This window comes from Xenopus tropicalis, chromosome 3 (assembly GCF_000004195.4).
Source record: "Xenopus tropicalis strain Nigerian chromosome 3, UCB_Xtro_10.0, whole genome shotgun sequence".
Classification (NCBI taxonomy): domain Eukaryota; kingdom Metazoa; phylum Chordata; class Amphibia; order Anura; family Pipidae; genus Xenopus; species Xenopus tropicalis.
The window spans coordinates 78,191,656-78,210,277 of record NC_030679.2 but is presented as its reverse complement, the minus strand read 5'-3'; the positions used below and the strand labels follow the sequence as shown (position 1 = coordinate 78,210,277).

At 37.2% G+C, this 18,622-nt stretch overlaps 1 protein-coding gene across 4 annotated transcripts in view; it reads left to right on the top strand.

Annotated features, from left to right (window-relative positions):
• gsap (gamma-secretase activating protein) overlaps positions 1-18,622 on the top strand; it is a 73,320-nt gene that overhangs the window by 13,800 nt on the left and 40,898 nt on the right. For 3 of the 4 annotated variants that reach the window (XM_012960013.3, XM_004913025.4, XM_012960012.3), the window contains exons 5-13: positions 2,060-2,113; positions 4,061-4,149; positions 5,340-5,409; positions 6,600-6,649; positions 7,222-7,326; positions 9,926-9,985; positions 11,540-11,583; positions 14,913-15,001; positions 17,448-17,525. In XM_012960013.3, coding sequence (XP_012815467.2) covers positions 2,060-2,113; positions 4,061-4,149; positions 5,340-5,409; positions 6,600-6,649; positions 7,222-7,326; positions 9,926-9,985; positions 11,540-11,583; positions 14,913-15,001; positions 17,448-17,525 — 639 coding nt within the window. The remainder of the gene's footprint in view (positions 1-2,059; positions 2,114-4,060; positions 4,150-5,339; positions 5,410-6,599; positions 6,650-7,221; positions 7,327-9,925; positions 9,986-11,539; positions 11,584-14,912; positions 15,002-17,447; positions 17,526-18,622) is intronic. The other variant, XM_031899025.1, reaches the window with a different exon arrangement.

The window sequence follows — 18,622 nt, the reverse complement described above, 5'->3', positions numbered from 1 at the left end:
TAAATAGTGTGAGAGAGGCAGCATTTTAAATTAAAAAAAAAATCAATAGGTGAAGTCTGATTGGCTGTTGGTAAAAATGCAGTCCCCTGGTGTTAATACAGTGAGAATGGTAGAAGGTTGAATTTTCCCTTTGAAAATCAATAGATAAAATCTGATGGCTGTTAGTGGCTCCACCCACTTTTTCTAACTCTGAACCGCAGTTACCTGGTGACTAGCTCTGCAAACTTTGGGGACCTTAGTATTAACATTTAAAGAATGGCAGCAGTTTAAATTTAAAAATATGGAGTCTATTGGTGAAATCTGATTGGCTGTTGTTGGCCCCCCCCACTTTTCCAAACTTGGAATGTAGTCACCGGGTGAGAAACTGTGCAAAGTTTGGGGACCCTGAGATTAAACATGTGAGAATGGCAGCAGTTAAAATTTCCCCACTGAAAACAATGAAAGAAAATGTGATTGGCTTTTGGCGGCCCCGCCCACTTTTTCTAACCTTGAGTTCATAGTCACCCAGTGACTGACTGTGCAAAGTTTGGGAACCCTGGCATCAAATCAATAAAATTCAATAGGTGAAATTTGATTGGCTGTTGGTGGCTCCGTCCACTTTTCAAATCTAAAACTGTATTTCCCTAGTGACCAACTGTGAAAAGTTTGGGGACCCTGGTGTTAATACTGAGAAAATGGCAGCAGGTTGAATTTCCGCCAAGTCAATAAGTAAAATCTGATTGGCTGTTGGTGGCTAACTCTGGTGTTTGGGGACCCTGGTGTTATTACTGTGAAAATGGCAGCAGGTTGAATTTCCACCAAGTCAATCGGTAAAATCTGATTGGCTGTGCACAGCTCTGCCCACTTTTGGGCATCCAACAATTATCATTTTTTTATTCAGGCCATGACTATGTGATTCAAGTTTGGGGAGTGTAGTCTCAAAGTTGTAAGATTCTTAGCAGTTTCAATTTCCCCATTAAAGTCAATGGGTGAAATTTGATTGGCTGTTGTTGGCCCCTCCCACTTTGGGTCATCCAACATCGCTGTTTCACTTGGGGTGATCCCGTGATTATGTTATGCAGTTTGAAAATCTTCCTTGTCAAAGTCAGTGGGAACATTGGGGTGTTAGAGCAGCACCACAAAAAGATGGGGGACGGGATCGCTTAGAAAAGCACAAGCAACCTGTGTGGAGAGTTTGGGTTTTGTACCCCTTAAAACTGTAGGAGGAGTAGGGGCTGATTTACTAACCCACGAATCCGACCCGAATTGGAAAAGTTCCGACTTGAAAACGAATATTTTGCGACTTTTTCGTATGTTTTGCGATTTTTTCGGATTCTGTACGAATTTTTCGGATCCAATACGATTTTTGCGTAAAAACGCGAGTTTTCCTATCCATTACGAAAGTTGCGTAAAAAGTTGCGCATTTTGCGTAGCGTTAAAACTTACGCGAAAAGTTGCGCATTTTTCGTAGCGTTAAAACTTAACGCTACGAAAAATGCGCAACTTTTCGCGTAAGTTTTAACGCTACGCAAAATGCGCAACTTTTTACGCAACTTTCGTAATGGATAGGAAAACTCGCGTTTTTACGCAAAAATCGTATTGGATCCGAAAAATTCGTAAAGAATCCGAAAAACATACGAAAAAATCGCAAAGTACCGATCATTACGAAAAAAACGCAATCGGACTCCATTCGACCCGTTCGTGGGTAAGTAAATCAGCCCCGTAGTGTTTAGAAAATGGAGGGTGCTAAAAAGAAGTCGAACAGTATGCTGGGTTTTTCAACCCAACATAATTACTTTGAAAACACAGCTCAATAAGAGAAAAACAATTTTGATTAGTACCAATTTATTTGTATGCATCAAATATGCCCATATAGGAAAATGTTAAGAAAAAAAAAACAACCTAATGTCTAGCACACAATGAATTATGTAATGAAACAATTATGGGTTACTGGACCTGGGCAAAGTTTGCCTTTTTATTTATTTATGGTGCTTCAACCTATTGCCTATAACTTTAATAATAGCTTTAATGATTCCAGCCTATTTTGTGTTAGATAATCCTGTATTTTCTTTTATTTTAGCATTAAGTTACTGTAATTCAGTCAAAGAACATCAATATGAACCTCTTAGAACAGGTATTGTATAGTTACTGTATGTTTTTACTTTTTTGCTTATTTGTATGAAAATAATTCTCTGGGATTCCAGAATCATGGTTATGGCACATAGTTTTGTCCAAAGAGGTTTTTTTTTGTAGCTCTATTAGCTCATAATTACAGACCTGGTAGTTTACAAAGCAAAATAGACATAGTATAGTATAATTTTACCAGTTTACCAGGAAATACCATGTGGCTTGATCTATATGGAAAAAAAAAGTGACAAATAAAAATTATAATAGATCCCTGCAAGTTTTGTAAGCATAGAGGCATAGTTTTACTCCTGTAGACTAGCAGTCTGCACTGGGCTACCAGTAAGCCAATCACAATGCTTATTTGGCATCCCAAAATAACTTTTTTTAATGCTTGTGTGGCTCACCAAAACTTTTTGCCTCTTATTGTGGCTCATGAGTAATAAAGGTTGGGAATTCCTGGTGTTTACAGTTATATGATTAGTTATACGGAAACCTATTATCCACAAAGTTCAGAATTACGGGAAGGCTATCAACCATAGACTCCATTTTATTCAAATTATTCAGAATTTTAAAACATATTTCCTTTCTTGATCCCAGCTATGATATAATTAATCCTTATTTGATGCAAAACAACCATTTGTTTTTTTTTTTTAGTGTTAAAATGATTTTTCAGTAGACTTAAGCTGTAGAGAAGCAAGTTACGGAAAGACCCCTTACCCGGAAAGCTTGGGTCCCCGGCATTCTGGATAACAGGTCCCATACCTGTAGTGTCCCTTTAAAGGACAAGGAAAGGCTAAGTCACTTGGGGGTGCCAAAATGTTAGGCACCCTCAAGTGACTTCAATCGCTTACTTTGTAGCCCGGGGTACCTGTAGCGAGCGCTACCTCCTTCATGCTTCATTCTGCCGCAAGTTCCCGGGCCAATCGCATGCGCAGTAGAGTGCAAAGCCGAATTCATAGTTTAAGTTCGGCTTTTTCACTCTACTGCGCATGCGCGCGGGATCAAAGCCGGAAGGATGAAGCGCTGCAGCTACCCCGGGCTGGTGCTGTTCTCTCCTAACAAGAGCACCAGCCAGGGGTAAAAGGTAAGTGATTTAAGTCACTTGGGGGTGCCTAACATTTTGACACCCCCAAGTGACTTAGCCTTTCCTTCTCCTTTAAAGCAGTGATCCCCAACCAGTGAGAAAGAAAGATTGCCAGCGTTTAGTTTGCCTTTAAAAATAATTTTTACAAAAAATGAGGTGTTAGTACCACACTTTGTCCAAAATATGTAAGCTCACGTGCCACGTCAAGGCCCCTCATTGTACGTGAGTCCTACACTGTCTAATGACTTTGAGTCTGTGATGCAATTAAAATAAAGTCCCCCAGCAGACAATGTGACTGAGTAGTAAGACCCTGTTGCACCTACCTTTAGCTCAAAAATGCTCTAGTGGCAAAGCAGGGAGCTTTTAAGCCCCAGCTCATTAGCACACACATGAAAGTAATTCATTGGTTTAAAGGCTACATAGCAGCTAGAAGCAAAATTTGGCTACAATTTGTACACAAAACACAGAAAGACATGTTGCTCACCACCCCCTTTGAAGTTGCTCTCAGTGGCCTCAAATTAGGTGCCCATTTTTATATTTCTGGCTTGGATGCAAATTTTGGAAGCATGTTTTTGCCCTGTTCAATGCAAGAAATAAAAACTATAGGTATTTAAGAAAAAGTAAAAAAAAAATTATAAAGAATTTAGTATGGTCAAAATTCCTTCTCCCTACTGAGCAGTAAATGTTTTACATGCATAAATCAGTAATGAAGATTAGGTCAGCTGAAAATGCCAAAAAATTCACTCAGTACAAGCATGGCTTTTAAATTCCTGATGTACTGTCATGAAAATTATACAAAAAAAAACCTGGACATTTGACAATTGTACATGTGCTTCTTGCTTGTATTTTCAATTGTTTTTCTACTTACAGTTTCCAAATACTTGGCATTACTGATTGAAATAAAACCAGTCAACAATGTCAGAGTTCTAAAAGCTGTGGACTATGACATTAGAGTACAGGTGAGAGTCACTGTTAATTCTATGGTTATTCTCTCTAAGTAGAGCCGATCAGCTGTTGCGGACCCTGATCCAACGGGAAAATCAAGCCTGTCTGGCCAATTTTTGGGCAGATATCGGTCAGCCTAAATGACAGTACCCCCCATACACAATGCCCCCCATAGAAAGTGCCCCCATAGATAGTAACCCTACATAGAAAGTGCCCCTATAGACAGTAACCCTCCATACACAGTGCCCCCCATACGCAGCGCCCCCAACTGCCCCCATAGAAAGTACCCCCCATACACAGTGCTCCCAATTGAGACAGTACCCCACATACACAGTGCCCTCAATTGAGACAGTGCCCCCATTTGAGACAGTGCCCTCCTATACACAGTGCCGCAATTGAGACAGTGCCCCCCCATACACAGCGCCCCCAATTGAGACAGTGCGCCCCCATACACAGTGCCCCCAATTGAGACAGTGCCCCCCCATACACAGTGCCCCAATTGAGACAGTGTCCCCAATTGAGACAGTCCCCCTCATACACAGTGCCCCCAATTGAGGCAGTGTCCCCCCATACACAGTGCCCCCAATTGAGACAGTCCCCCCATACACAGTGCCTCCAATTGAGACAGTGCCCCCAATTAAAACAGTCCCCCCCCCCCCATACACAGTGCCCCCAATTGAGACAGCGCTCCCTTCTTCTTCAGCGGCTCCTCTGCGTATGTGGCTCCTTTCGTGGCGATGACAGGCCCTTTTATGAGGTTGCGCCCCTGGGTACGTGTGACGTCAATAAGCACGGGGCGCAACCTTATAAAAGGGCCTGTCACCGCCGCATACACAGAAGAGCTGCTGGAGAAGAAGGAGCACCAGTGCATCGCGCTGTCCCGGATACGTCAATGAATGTTCCTCATTTCCGTAATCTATTACGGAAATGCGGGACATTCATGGAACTATCTGGGACAGCGGGATGCGCTATCAAAACCGGGACTGTCCCGCGGAAAGCGGGACAGTTGGGGGGTATGCTCTAGGGGCCAAACCTTGATTTAACAAACCCTTATTTGAGTTTTTTTGACCATTTAAGTCCTATGAGTGGAACTATGGAGTATGGCTGAATAGAAATAATAGTGTATGTTGTCATGGTACAAGAGTCATAGTTTTTATTTTATTTTTTTATTAAAGTTTTTTTTGTTTTTTTTAATTGTGTTTAGTTCTTATATCCAACTGAAGACGTTTGTCCATTTCCTGAAAGTCATCTTTTGTTGGTTTCGAAAGAGAAGTGTGAGTTTTTATGGATCTTATATTATTACTATTTAACACAGTCGCAGACCTCTGTTGTAGATGTACCAAACAGATGTCTGTTTATATGTTTTACTACAGTTATGTTGTTGTCAACTGCATATTCTTATCAGAAAACCATGTAATACACTAATGAGCCCCTGTAAGGGTGACACTGGGCTGTAGTTAAGAATCTGATCAGGATACTTCTCTGGCTTTATTTTTAAAACCAGTAAGTATGATTCAGTCTTTAGGCTACTCCATAAAAATGGATATTTTAGGAGCAATCCTGGGACTTTTTCCCAGCATTTAATTTGCTTTGGACAATATCACCTCAACCAAAATGCTTTTTTTGTATTCTCATTAAGACTACCCTGTAAATTCAGGGACACCTCAAATAAACACATGTTGCAGGACTGCATTGATTGCTTTTAAAGCAAACTGAAATCAGCCCAGCCCTTCTAGCTGGATATTCTAGATGCGTCCCTGATTTTTCAAGTGATCTGGTAGCCCTAATCTAATGTGCTGCATATTTACAATTCCAATGCATTGTCCAACAGCTGTATTTTCTCTTGTGTTTGCTTAGGAGTGACTGATCACTTTAAAATATATTCTCTGTATGTAATCCCACTCTCTTAGTTTACCATTTTTATCTTTCTGTTATTAAGATAGATCTAACAAATGTATCTATTCAGCAGACGCAAGATTTAAGAGAAAAAGGGCAGCATAGCATTGATGGGGACCCTTCTTGGTCTATGGTCTGTGCTTTTAACTGACAATGTTTTTTTACACCTGAATAAATCTTATAAACAGACCTTAATTACTGTCACAAAATGTGTTTCAAATCATAAATGGATCTTTCTAATGTTAAGCAAGATATATGCAATCTGAATTTATATTTAAAGGAAAAATAGTCTTTATATGTTTGTATAATTCTAATTAATTCAATCACAGCTATAATAAAATTGTTTTCCGATTCTTTAATGTACCCGTGTGACAATCCTTTGAATGCTGCCCTGTTATTGTAATAAATTGTGTGCCAGTCATTGAGCTCACACATAGATATATTTAGCTCTATTCTGTTGTCTATGCAAGACAAAAAAACCTCAATGAGAGCATTTTTTAAAATGTTTTTTTAAGTTGCTGTGTTGATTTTGTATTTGATTTTTTTCTTTTCTCATGAACTTGGGCAGATATTGAACAATTTCATGTTATACTTACTGTTGAAGGTGACAGTAGTGTGGTAAGTATTACTATAAATTTCCTTAATATGCTTTATATATATTTCAGTACAAGTATAAAAACTAGTGGAAACTAATAGTATCTCAACAAAATAATACCATAAGCACTCTGATTTATTGTTGTTTATAGTTGTTTTTTTCTTTTGTGTGTGGAAGACCTTATAATGTTTTAGGTTTTAATGCACATCATATGAAAGCTGTCTTTTAATAAAGGCTCGAGTTGGCTAAGCCTTCTGAAATCAATACCAAAGAATTTCTTACAAGGAATAAGATAGAGGTATCATGCACTGCATTCATCTTGCTGTGTGTACTGGGGTTATTGTGGGGGCATTATGCATGGAATTGGCAACATAAGGCTATTAGACCAAGTTGGAAGGCATACAAATTGCTAAGTTGCCCGAAATTTCCTTCTGAGATGTATGTAGTGTGTTATATCTTATCATGTGTTCTAGGGTATTATGCTGTACATGGAATTAGCCCTGTGATACTATCAAGTAATTTGAGTAGAACATGTCTTTATTTACACCCCCCTCCAATTACCCTCTGAATTTGTGTATGTTATTGTATCTTACAGGTTATCAAAAATTCTGGCAAGCTTCCAAGGGAAAGAATAGCAGAAGACTTTGTATGGGTTCAGTGGGATATGTTACATCAGAGACTTTTTTACATTATTCCTAAGGTGGGTATATTTCCTAATATATATATATATATATATATATATATATATATATATATATATATATTTTTTTTTTTTTTTTTATTTATAGTATTTTGCTATTCCTTGCTATTTTACCAGCAAGTTGCATACATTTTAGCTTTAGTTGTTTTAATATTGCTTTCCACATAGGAGCCTGAGGTAATAAGAATCAAATTTCTTATGGTTTTTAGGAGTGTTAATCTTTGGAGTGGTACTTTCTGGCAGACGTATTGTTTAACCACTAAATCTTTGGATGAAAGATTGCCTAGTAAAAATAATATACTGTCAAAAAATTAATCATGTAGGTCTCTGTTAAAAATGTATTGCATAAAGCAGCTCATATGCAAATTTCTGCTTCATCTAAATAAACCATTTTCATAAAAATATACTTCTTTCTTAGTATGGGCTACTGGGTACTCCTAAATAGAAAACTGGATTTTTAGGTATTAAGGGCTGCCACCAGGGACCATGCATTGATGGTGCACACCAACAAACCAAAAGGTGCATATACATGTTAGGTGACCTAAGTCAATTAATGTTTGTCTTTTACACACTTCTTCCTGTCACAAAGCTGCATTATTTCAGGTCAGGTGACCTAAATCACGATTTATTATACAACTTTACAAATTGTATCACCCTTAGCTACTGCTCTTCCTTGGCAATGCATTGCTTTTAGATTTAAAACAAAACATGAATTAATGTGGATTTATTAGTTAGAGGCGGTATTGAGAAGGATACAAGAAAAGGTAAAATTGTAAGAGTGAAAAGTAAAAAGCACAATAAAGGGCAATCAGCTTGGGCTGATTAATGAAACTGTAGCTGTGTATGCAGATAACACCATTTTGTTCCTGAAAAACCCATACAAAGCCCTTGACTTGATAAATCACCACACCACAATTTTAGACAAACAATAATGCCGACATGCTTCCAGGTTTCCACTACGTTTAAATATCTTGGGGTACACATTCACCAAGACCTGGAGAAATAAATTGACCTTAAAGTGATACTGACATGAAAAAAACTACTTTTCAAAATATTAATGTTTGTAAAAAATTACCTATAGGTTGTTTTGATCATTTTTCACTAATAGGGCTGCTTTTGTAAGTAATTGTTACATAAACTTCCTAAACCTGACTGTTTTGCCAACCTGACTGTCCCTACTCAACCCGTCAGTTATAGCTTCTAATTGTAAGCAGCCCCCTCATAGAGTAACTTTGTGGATCAAATAGGTAATGTATAAGCATTGTTCAAATACGTTTAAGGCAAAATTATAAAGCTCATGCAAAGAAAATGTTATGACATATTTAAAAAACTGTTTAATTTCTGATGTCAGTATCTCTTTAATTATATTCCCCCTAATTACTCTGTTAAAGAGTAAAAACAAGGCCTGGGGCCACCTCCCCCTAACACTTCTTGGCCACATCGATCTCTTTAAAACAATTCTTCTCCTTAAATTCACATACTTATTCCACTAGGCATCTGTTTTGATATCTACAGGATTTTTTTCCACAAGCTCAAGTCGCTATTAACCACTATATATTGGGCAGCATCTTCACTTAGGACAGCCTTAACAATATGTAGTATCTCTGTTAATAAAGGCCACAGTTCTCATTTGGCAAGTGGCCCTCCATTATTTCCCAAGGGAAGACAACTACTTCTTGGTTTATGCCCCTTAGGCACAATCCCCTATTCCTCTAATTATTAAAAGTTCCTGGTTCCCAGATCTGGGCAAAATACAAAATGAACTACTAGGACAGGTTACTGAACAGAGAGTAATTCTTACTAATGGTCTACCTTCAATGCTCTCAAAAAAAAAAAAAAAATCTGTGCCCAATTAGGTCAATACAGAATAGATAACACTCCCTGAAGGCTCAAAGAAAATTCTACTCGTTACTAAAGAAACCTAGGAACCCTGCCTTACGGAAACTATAAACTGATAAATGGAAAAAAGATGTCCCCCCTTTAGCACTTGACATGTTGAATGATATCCTGGAATTCCAAAACACAGTGTTAATCAGTTCAAAAGATGAAATGATCCAATTCAGATACCTCCACAGAACCTACTTAGCCCCTCATAGACCCCACCTGATAAAATATAATGCTGTTCCCGATATGTGCTTGCATTCTCACAAAGAGTATTTGCATATGGTAATGGACTGCCCAACTATCTGGAAATTTTGAACTAAAGTAACAGGAAAGCAGCCTGATTTTTAACACTTATAGTATCCCTATATTTAACCCTACTTTACTGAACCAAGTAGTGGAAACCACCCCCCTCTACAGCAGAACATGCGCTATTAAGCTTCCTCTTTATTCAAGCCAAGAGCCTCCTGTAGGCTTTTAGTCTATATAGGTGATACCAAATAGCCAATCATAATACTTTTTTAGCAACCCCCAGGAACCCCAACTCTTTTTATAATTGAATGTGGTAAAAAAAGTTTGGGAGCCCTGCTGTATTCTGTTTATTCTGTAGGGAGAAGCTGGTTGACAGGACCATTTGCAGCTCTTTCACATATTGGACCTGGAAGTTTAAAACACGGGAAATTATAGTAGTGTTTGACTTTTCTGCTATTCGTTTCAGCATTCCAGTTGCGTCTTGCATTGCATCCAGTTTTATCATGAAGATCATTTCAAAATAATTGTAAGTAACCATGCTCTCTTTCACCATCTTGTCTATAGTACTGTCACAGTATTTAATATTTTAATTATAGCTTGTTGCTTCTCATGCAGTAATTCAATATGAATTTAATCCTTATTTAGGTATAGTTTTTTTTATTTAATATGCTATAGGATACTATATTTGTACAATGTAGGTATTCCTTTTTTATAAAGCACTACTAGGATACACAGCGATGCATTACATTACAATAGAGAAAAGTACACACGGGGGAAAAGAAAATTGGTATAAATATACAACAGTTATGTGCCACATGGTAAAAGAAACAGTAGGAAGGAGGTACCTGTCATGTTGAGCTTACATTCTAAATTGGTGAATAATATACAAGCACAAACCAAGTTTTCAAAGGTTTGAGCACTGGCCCTTAAGCAGGTAGTGTTGTGGTGTTGCAAAAGGTAGGAGCTGAGTGATACATTTAGTGATACAGGAGCAGTAAGATAAAAAGGTTTAAGACTGGAGATGGCAGTAGTTGTGGATGATGTGGAAAGACTATCAGAACAAGGTGAGGGAGCAGTTGCATTACAGTATAAAAAATGCCTTTATACTGCCAAAGCTTGCACATCTAAAATTAAGTGTAATAGTTACTCCCTTATACAGTTGTCTCTGCATTATAATCACAAAAAGAGACCCTGTTATGATCACTGTTATCATTACTCTTTCACTGATGCAAATACTGGAGATGAAAAAGGAGGATATATTTATCTTTAAGCCATTTTCTGCATGGTTTGTTGTTCCACTAAAGCAAGAGCTGCATTTGTATTAGAAAGCAAATATTTTAAGGTATGTGCAGAGCATTTTGCTTACAGTATGGTCCATTACTTTTACATCTCAATTTCTGAACATGAAATAGGGTGCGGAGAAAACTTAATAAGCTTTATCATGTATGTAAATACACCATAAACACCTAGGGAACTGCTGCTGTGAGACCTCAGTGAAAAGAAACACCAAATGTTTTCATTCTATTCTGTATACATAATCATCTCTTCAGACTTTCTGCTCTCAGCAAAATCCCTCAGGGCACAGCACTAGCTAACACAGCTTCCTTCTCTCTCCCCTTCTCTTCTCCTCCTTCCCTCTCTTCTGTATCTGCGCTGAGAGCTGTTTCCTGCCTGCACGCTGCTGCTTGGGAGGGAAGTCAGACCAAGCTAAAATGGCAGTTGCTATCTTAAACAACCAGAGCTTCTATGGCTGTATACTCGGGTATGGTAAAGCATTGTACAGAATAAATATAGCGTTCTAGCACTGTTGTGATTAGTCTATTGACAGTGCCTCAGTAGCTTTTTTTCTCCTTTTAATTGCCTATAGTGAATCTGAATCTAAGGTATCTCTAGTTTAGCTTTAAAAAAGAGACTGCTAGCCTCTCTTGCTCCTTTTTTCTTGTGAATACTTTTTCTGTAATGGGTCCCTCTTTAGATAGTTTATTGCTGACTTGTAATTCGATTATCGCATCTTACTTACCTTGTGATTACCAAATGCAATATTTTCTATTATTTCACATGATGTTTTTATACTTTTTAGTTTGAAGTTTCTCTTGAGATAATTTTCGTTTACCAAGCAGTATGGTAAGTGTAAATCTTTAATTTATATTTCTGTAAAGATTATAGGACGTGTCTGAGTAATTGAGCAGAAACAGAGATTAAGGCAGTTTTTTGCATTTACATACAGTATTACACAATGGGGAAGATTTATCAAAATTAGAGTTTGTGAAAAAAATAACTGAAACAAAACTTGTGCAACTTTTTTCTTCTCTAATGCTATCTTAAGAAAAAAGCGTGACAGGATATTCCTGGAGAATCCTATTGTTCCATTCATTTTCAATGAGGCTAAAAAACTTGAATGTTTAAATAACTGGGAAAATAATTTAATGAACAAAGCTATTAAGGGCCAATTCTCATTGACTCCTATCGATTATTGCCAACTTTTACTTGCCAAGTTTTTTCCGGCGACTTTTCTTGGATCTTTTCTTTAATAAATACTGACTATTTGTGGTTCTTAAGAATAGTCTCGAGTATAGTCAGATTTGTCTTTTTTCACTGCGTTTTTTTCACAAATCGTGAAAAAAACATAAACTCGAATTTTGAATTCGGCCCCTTTGAGAGTTCATGTGACTACTTAAAATTTTCTTTTATTTTTTAATTCAAGTACAGGTGACTAAACATCACAGTGCTTTTCACATAAAAATCATAAGTTACAAAATAAGTTTTTTCATTGGTTGGTAAAACACTTCCCATGTTAACTGGGGATGTGACTTACTCTGCACAAATACCTTTACTGGTGACTGGTATGCTTAAATTAGTGTACAGGTATAGGACCTGTTATCCTAGATAAGGGATCTTGGATCTCCATACTAAAAATAATTTAAACATTAAAGAAACCCAGTGGGGTTGTTTTGCCTCCGATAAGGATTAATTATATCTTAGTTGGAATCAAGTAAAAAGCTACTGTTTTATTATTATAGAGAAAAAAATAAATTATTAAAAAAAAATGAGTCTATAAGAGATAGCCTTCCCGCTTTATGGATAATGGGGTTCTGGATAACAGATCCCATATTTGTAGTAAATTTACAAGAATCTGGTAAAGGAAGACAAAATATTGCACTTTTTTTTTTAATAAAGTATGTAAGGAGCATCTTTCATATCTAATATACATTCAAATTAATTTATTCATGCAGTGATAAAACTGGTATGGGTCCCGTTATTTGGAAACCCGTTATCCAGAAAGTTCCGAATTACGGAAAGGCAATCTCCCATAGACTCCATTTTAAGGAAATCATTCATATTTTTAAAAAATATTTCCTTTTTCTCTGTAATATAAAACAATACCTTGTACTTGATCTCAACTAAGATAAAATTAATTCTTATTGGTGGCAAAACAATCCTGTTGGGTTTATTTAATGTTTAAATTATTTTTGAGCAGATTTAAGGTATGGAGATCTAAATTACGGAAAGATCCCTTATCCAGAAAACCTCAGGTCCTGAGCATTCTGGATAACAGGTTCTACTTGATGTGGCATTCATTACCACTAAACAATGGTCTAAAGCTTTAAGAAAACTACAGAGTTTTCTATAAAAGGAAAGCAGACATTTTGCGTTCTAGAGATAGTACTGCATGAAATTCGAACCCAGTCTGATTAAAGGGGTTGTTCACCTTTAAATTGTCATTTTAGTATGACATAGACAGAAAAGACAATTAGCAATTGGTTTTTATTTTTTGAGGTTTTTCTGTTCTTTGGCCTTTTGTTCAGCAGCTCTACTGTTTGGAATTTCAACAGCTATCTGGTTGCAAGGGTCTTGTTCACCTTAGCAACCAGGCATTGGTTCAAACGAGTGACTTGAATATGAATAGGAAAGGATCTGAATATAAAGATAAGAAATAAAAAGTAACAATAATAACAAAAATATAGCCACACCAAGCAAAAGGATTGTTGCTGCCACAGTCAGTGACCCCCATTTCTAAGCCGATAAGATGTAAAAGAGGAAGGCAAATAATTCAAGAACTATAAATAATGAGGACCAAGATTTCTAGGATTTGGGCATACTATAACATGCTAAAAGTAAACTTAAAGGTGAACCACCCCTTTAAGTGCCAAGAAGACAAAAAAGATAGGATCATTAATATTGGAGTAAAGAAGCAGTATGGGTCTGCATGGCCATCTTTATTGTCTTGAAAAAGAAAAGATTTCTTACTTCAGTATTCAGTATAAATCATCAAAAGTCTGTAATACAGAAAGAAAGTACACAATATAAATATTACACATTCCTGAAAAATATGCATTCATACAAATGAATGCAATGGTATCTGTAACAACTGTTAAAAGGGTGGTTCACCTTTACATTACCTTTTAGTGAGTTATAGAATGCACTATTCCTAGCAACTAATGGTTTTCAATTTTTTATTTTTGTACAGTTTTTGAATTATTTACCTTTCTCTTCTGCCACTTTCTAGGTTTCAAATGGGGGTCACTAACCCCAGCAGACAAAAGCTATTGCTCTGTAAGGCTACAATTTTTTTATTATTCATAATTTGTATTACTTATTTTTCTGTGCAGGCCCTCTACTGTTCATATTCCCATCTCTTGTTTCAACTACTGCCTTGTTACTAGGGTAAAAAAACAGTTAGCTCCTCAAATACCAAATGAAGAGCTGCTCAACAAAAAGCTAAATAACTGAAAAACCATAAAAAATAAAGACCAATTGCTAATTGTCTCAGAATATCAATGTCTACAACATTTTAAAGGAGAAAAGAGGTAAAAACTAAGTAAGCTTTATCAGAAAGGTCTATGTAAATACAGCCATAAGCACTCAGAAAAGCTGCACTGACTTCTCTGTGAAAAGATTTCTTGTGTCTGTAATTCATGTGCCAGAGACACTCAGCTTTCTGCTGTCTCCTCTCTCCTGCTCCCCCCTCCCTCAAGAATGCTAAGAACTCCCTTCCCCCTTAGGAATGTGGATCTGAGCCAATCAGCAGGAAGCTGACTCATAGTCTAACTAACTGAGCATGTTCACTTGGTCTGCATGTCTGTGCAGGAGTGAGGCATTATGGGAACTTTCTTTACACAGCTCAGCGTTTTTTCTTCCTGTTTGGCTTCTGATCATCTGAACAGGAGAAATATGGGGATACTTAAGGGCACTATTGAGAGAACTGAAGGTAAACCTGCAGCTTGAGATTAACTCTTTATTAGCCTTTATTAGCCTTTTCCTTCTCCTTTAAAAGTTAATTTAAAGGTACCCTTTTAAGAGAGCCATGTAAGAAAAACCATTATGAAAAGGAGATCATTTTAATGCATAGCCAAATGGACCTTGAATTAAAATAGTTTATGTAACATATCCTCTCCTTCGGGGAGATAAGCAGCTCATTCTAGTACTGATATTTAATCTCATGCCTTTTTTAGTTTGATCAATTTGGGCTTTGACCCTTATGAAGTGAAAGAGCAAGAAAGTTCTACATCTCTAAACATACAGGTGTTTACAGATAATACAGGTATGTTCTAACTAAGACAAACATTTCTTACATATTTTCTAGCCAGCAAAGGCACCTTCTTGGAAACCTTGTGTGTGTCCCTGAGCCATTGCTTTTAGGGGCTGTGTGTGTATAAACACATACATATAAATATAAAGTAAGAATCAGTAGACACCTCTTTAACCATCTTCAAAGTAGACAGTGGAGAGCTCAGCAAAGAAAAGGGGCAGAGCTTCACGCTAGATTAGAAAGTAGAGCTGCTTGTGGTACAGAATCTCCATGAGATTGAGCGCTTGACGAAAGGTATGTTATTCCAAAGGGCTGTATAGAGTCTTTTTAGGGGCTTACTTTTCCTTTAAAAAAATACTGTTTGAAGAACTAAGTATATATCAACTTTTCACATTGTTCTTTACCTTGCAGTACTAGACATGCTGGCAGAAAATACTTTGAGGCCAAATGCTATTCTTTTCTCAGTCTTACTTGGTTCCTCCGAAATACTCTTGTCAAAAGTCCTCATGTCAGTCTCTTTTACAAGAAACCTGGAGAAGTATGAGATAGTGACCAAGGGGAATGGATTAATAATGATCTATTTGTTAATGGACACTGGGGCCAAAGCAAAGAGAAAGGGGTCCCAAAAGAACAAAACGTAACCTCACTCATCAAGTAGGAACAGTGGTCCAGGTGCCCCAGTTCCTCAGCATAGGGAGCAGTAATCCGTTAACAGCAACAAAAAGTGCCCTCATGCACTTGCAATCTGCAAGGGCCACAAAAGTCCTTTTCAAATTAAATATGAAATTAAAATTATAATCCTAAAAAAATTTTTTCCTTTTAAAACATCTTTACCTGTTATAAACTTATTTAAAAATCGCAGCTGTTAATATATTGCCTTCTCCGCCACTGTGCCTTATGCATATCTAATACTTTCACTTTCATTTTTGCACTTCCTTGATGAACCATGAACCTTGTCACATGCCCACCATCTGCTTACTGTGTAACCTGTGTATAGGCATGTCCATTCTGGTAAATAGATTAGATTCTAGGATGATGCATTTCTGGGATTGTTACAATTAGAAATGAAGTGGATTTTTCACTTCCACAACAGGAAACCACTGGGCCTCAACAGTGAATTTGATGTGACATGTTACTTTAGATAAAAAACTAGTATGCTCTGAGCCTATCAAGGCTCAGTGAACCAGAACCTTACAATCATAAACTCAATCATAAAAATAGCCTTGTGTCTGATTTGGTCCTTGATACACCGGCACCAGTGGTTCAGTGAGCCCTTTGAGCCCTAACAAGGTCTGTGACCATAACCAGTTTACAGTACTTGTGTTATGACAAAATTAGCCTTGTGTTCCATGCCTGTATTTGTGGGGTTTTCCATTTTAGTCTATATAACATTTTTATTACTTTACTATTATGTTTTTATTTATATTTGTATTCTTCTTGGCCATTTGTTTCACTTTTTTTTTCCTATGCTTTTCTTATGTGCTTTTCATATTTTAAGAGCTTTATTCACTTTGCAACACGATTTTGCACACTTGTTAGCCTTGTTTTTTATACGCTGTATTGCATTTGTCACATTTCTAAACTCTCTTCGCAGATGGGATTGGTGGTTGTGTACTTTAATTTGATTGGTCACAACCCCTACAACATCTATCTACGTGGATGTGTCCATTAGCCTATGAATAAGTGCCCAACAGGCAAGAAACATGTTAGGCTTAACCCTTGTCCTAATAAATGAGATTTTAACTTTATTTTTACTCACTTTGTACTGCAATTTCTCCCTTATTGTTTCTACCATTTGTACCCTCCCTTCCCTCACTGGATGTGTGGTGGGGAGGGTGCTTGTCAATGTTGACAGTGTCAGGACTGCTTACACTTGACCGGTTCCAGACCTGGCGGCCCTGCTGGGTGCTGGAAAGTTTAGGTATTTGGGTGTACAGCAGGGTTTGTACCCTAGGCTGGATTCCGCCTGGTTTCACAGTGGGCCAGTAAGACCCTGGTATAAGACCAGGTGGCACAGTGTTGTGCACTGTATGATGACAGCTAATTTTTACCTAGTGACAGCCTAGCAGCTAGGCAGACCTGAAATTGTATTGCAGGTCATATTTTTAGTGTGTGAGAAGAAAGCTGTTTTTTTATTTCCTTCTGGGGAAAGATCATTAGAACTTGCTTACTACTTAACACAGACTAGAGAAGAGCTCCAATAAAGGTCTAATTTTTAAAATAATCTGTTTTAGCCCAAGCTATGTATATACTATTTGTTATATACTATAACTCTTATGAGTTATTTAAATTTGTTTGTTTATTTATTTAAATGTGGCTCCCCTTCATGTCTTTACTGTCCCACTAATTATAAAATGTACATAAGTTAGTATCTTTTTAATTCTATTTTAGCTACCTTTTAATCTGCCTTTTAATAATATCAGGAGTCAATACTCATCCTGCTTTGTTTGAATTCTAGGAGGTCTGTGCTTGTTTTATCTCCAGCCTTTCAAAGATGCAAAGGAGGTGAAATACATGGTGATATTTTTGCACAGAGGTAATAATTACTGTTTATTGTTAGTGAATGTTTATGTAAATTCATCCGAGTGAAAGCTGGAAAAAAGGAGAAAAATGTACAGGGTAACCACACATAATATTGTAATTACTTTGATATACTTTGTTGTTTTTTTGGGTTACTGTTCTTTTAAAAATACATCTTGTGTTGTAACAACTGTTTAAAAGAGAAGGAAAGGTAAAATCACTCGGGGGTGTTAAAATGTTAGGCACCCCCCAGTGATTGTAATGCTTACCTTTTACCCCGGGCAAGTGCTCCTGTTAGGAGAAAACTGCACCAGTCCAGGGTAGCTGTGAGAGCAGCCGAAAATCGCTTGCCGAAAATAGTGCCATACGCTCCTACCTGTGCCTGCACCCGAACAAATGGAATATGCTCAGGTGCAGGCACATGTAGCCGATATCCGCCGAACATAGGAAGTCTTGTGTTTTATGGTGGATATCGGCTACATGTGCCTGTACCCGAGCGTATTACATTCATTTGGGTGCAGGCACAAGATAGGGTAATCTAGAGTAGCAGGGCGTAAGAAAGTCAGCATTTTCACCTTACTACGTATGTGCTGGCCTTGGAAAAAAAATTTGAAGAGGATTTTTTAGAATTGCATCAAGTAGCAAAACATGAGCTGTCTTTTATATAATGTTAAATGTTAACTGTACCATAATGCTGTATGAATCCAATGGGTATTGGAACAGCATTAAATAAGTCATAAACCAATCACAGCCAAAAATATCCACCCCACCTGTCTCCTGTTGACAGCAAAGTAAAAAAAAAAAACAAAAAAACATGGGAAGAAATTTAAATGAATGCTGGAGTGGAAGGGGCTCTTTTGGTTTTTAAGGCAAGTATGGTGGTAGATTAAAAAAAAAAAAAAAAAAAAAATTTAAAAGATTGCTGCAAAGAAATACTTTAAAGGTGAGCTCCAGGTTTAAAGAGATATGTGTTGTGCTTCCTGGCTGTTATACGGGTAGATTTTTAGTTAGCAAAAACAAATCTTCATTGATGTTAATGGTATTGTGATGAGCATTTTACTGCTCAGGCCCTTTCTGTACTTAACCAAAGGTGGGGGTTGTTACTGCCGGGAC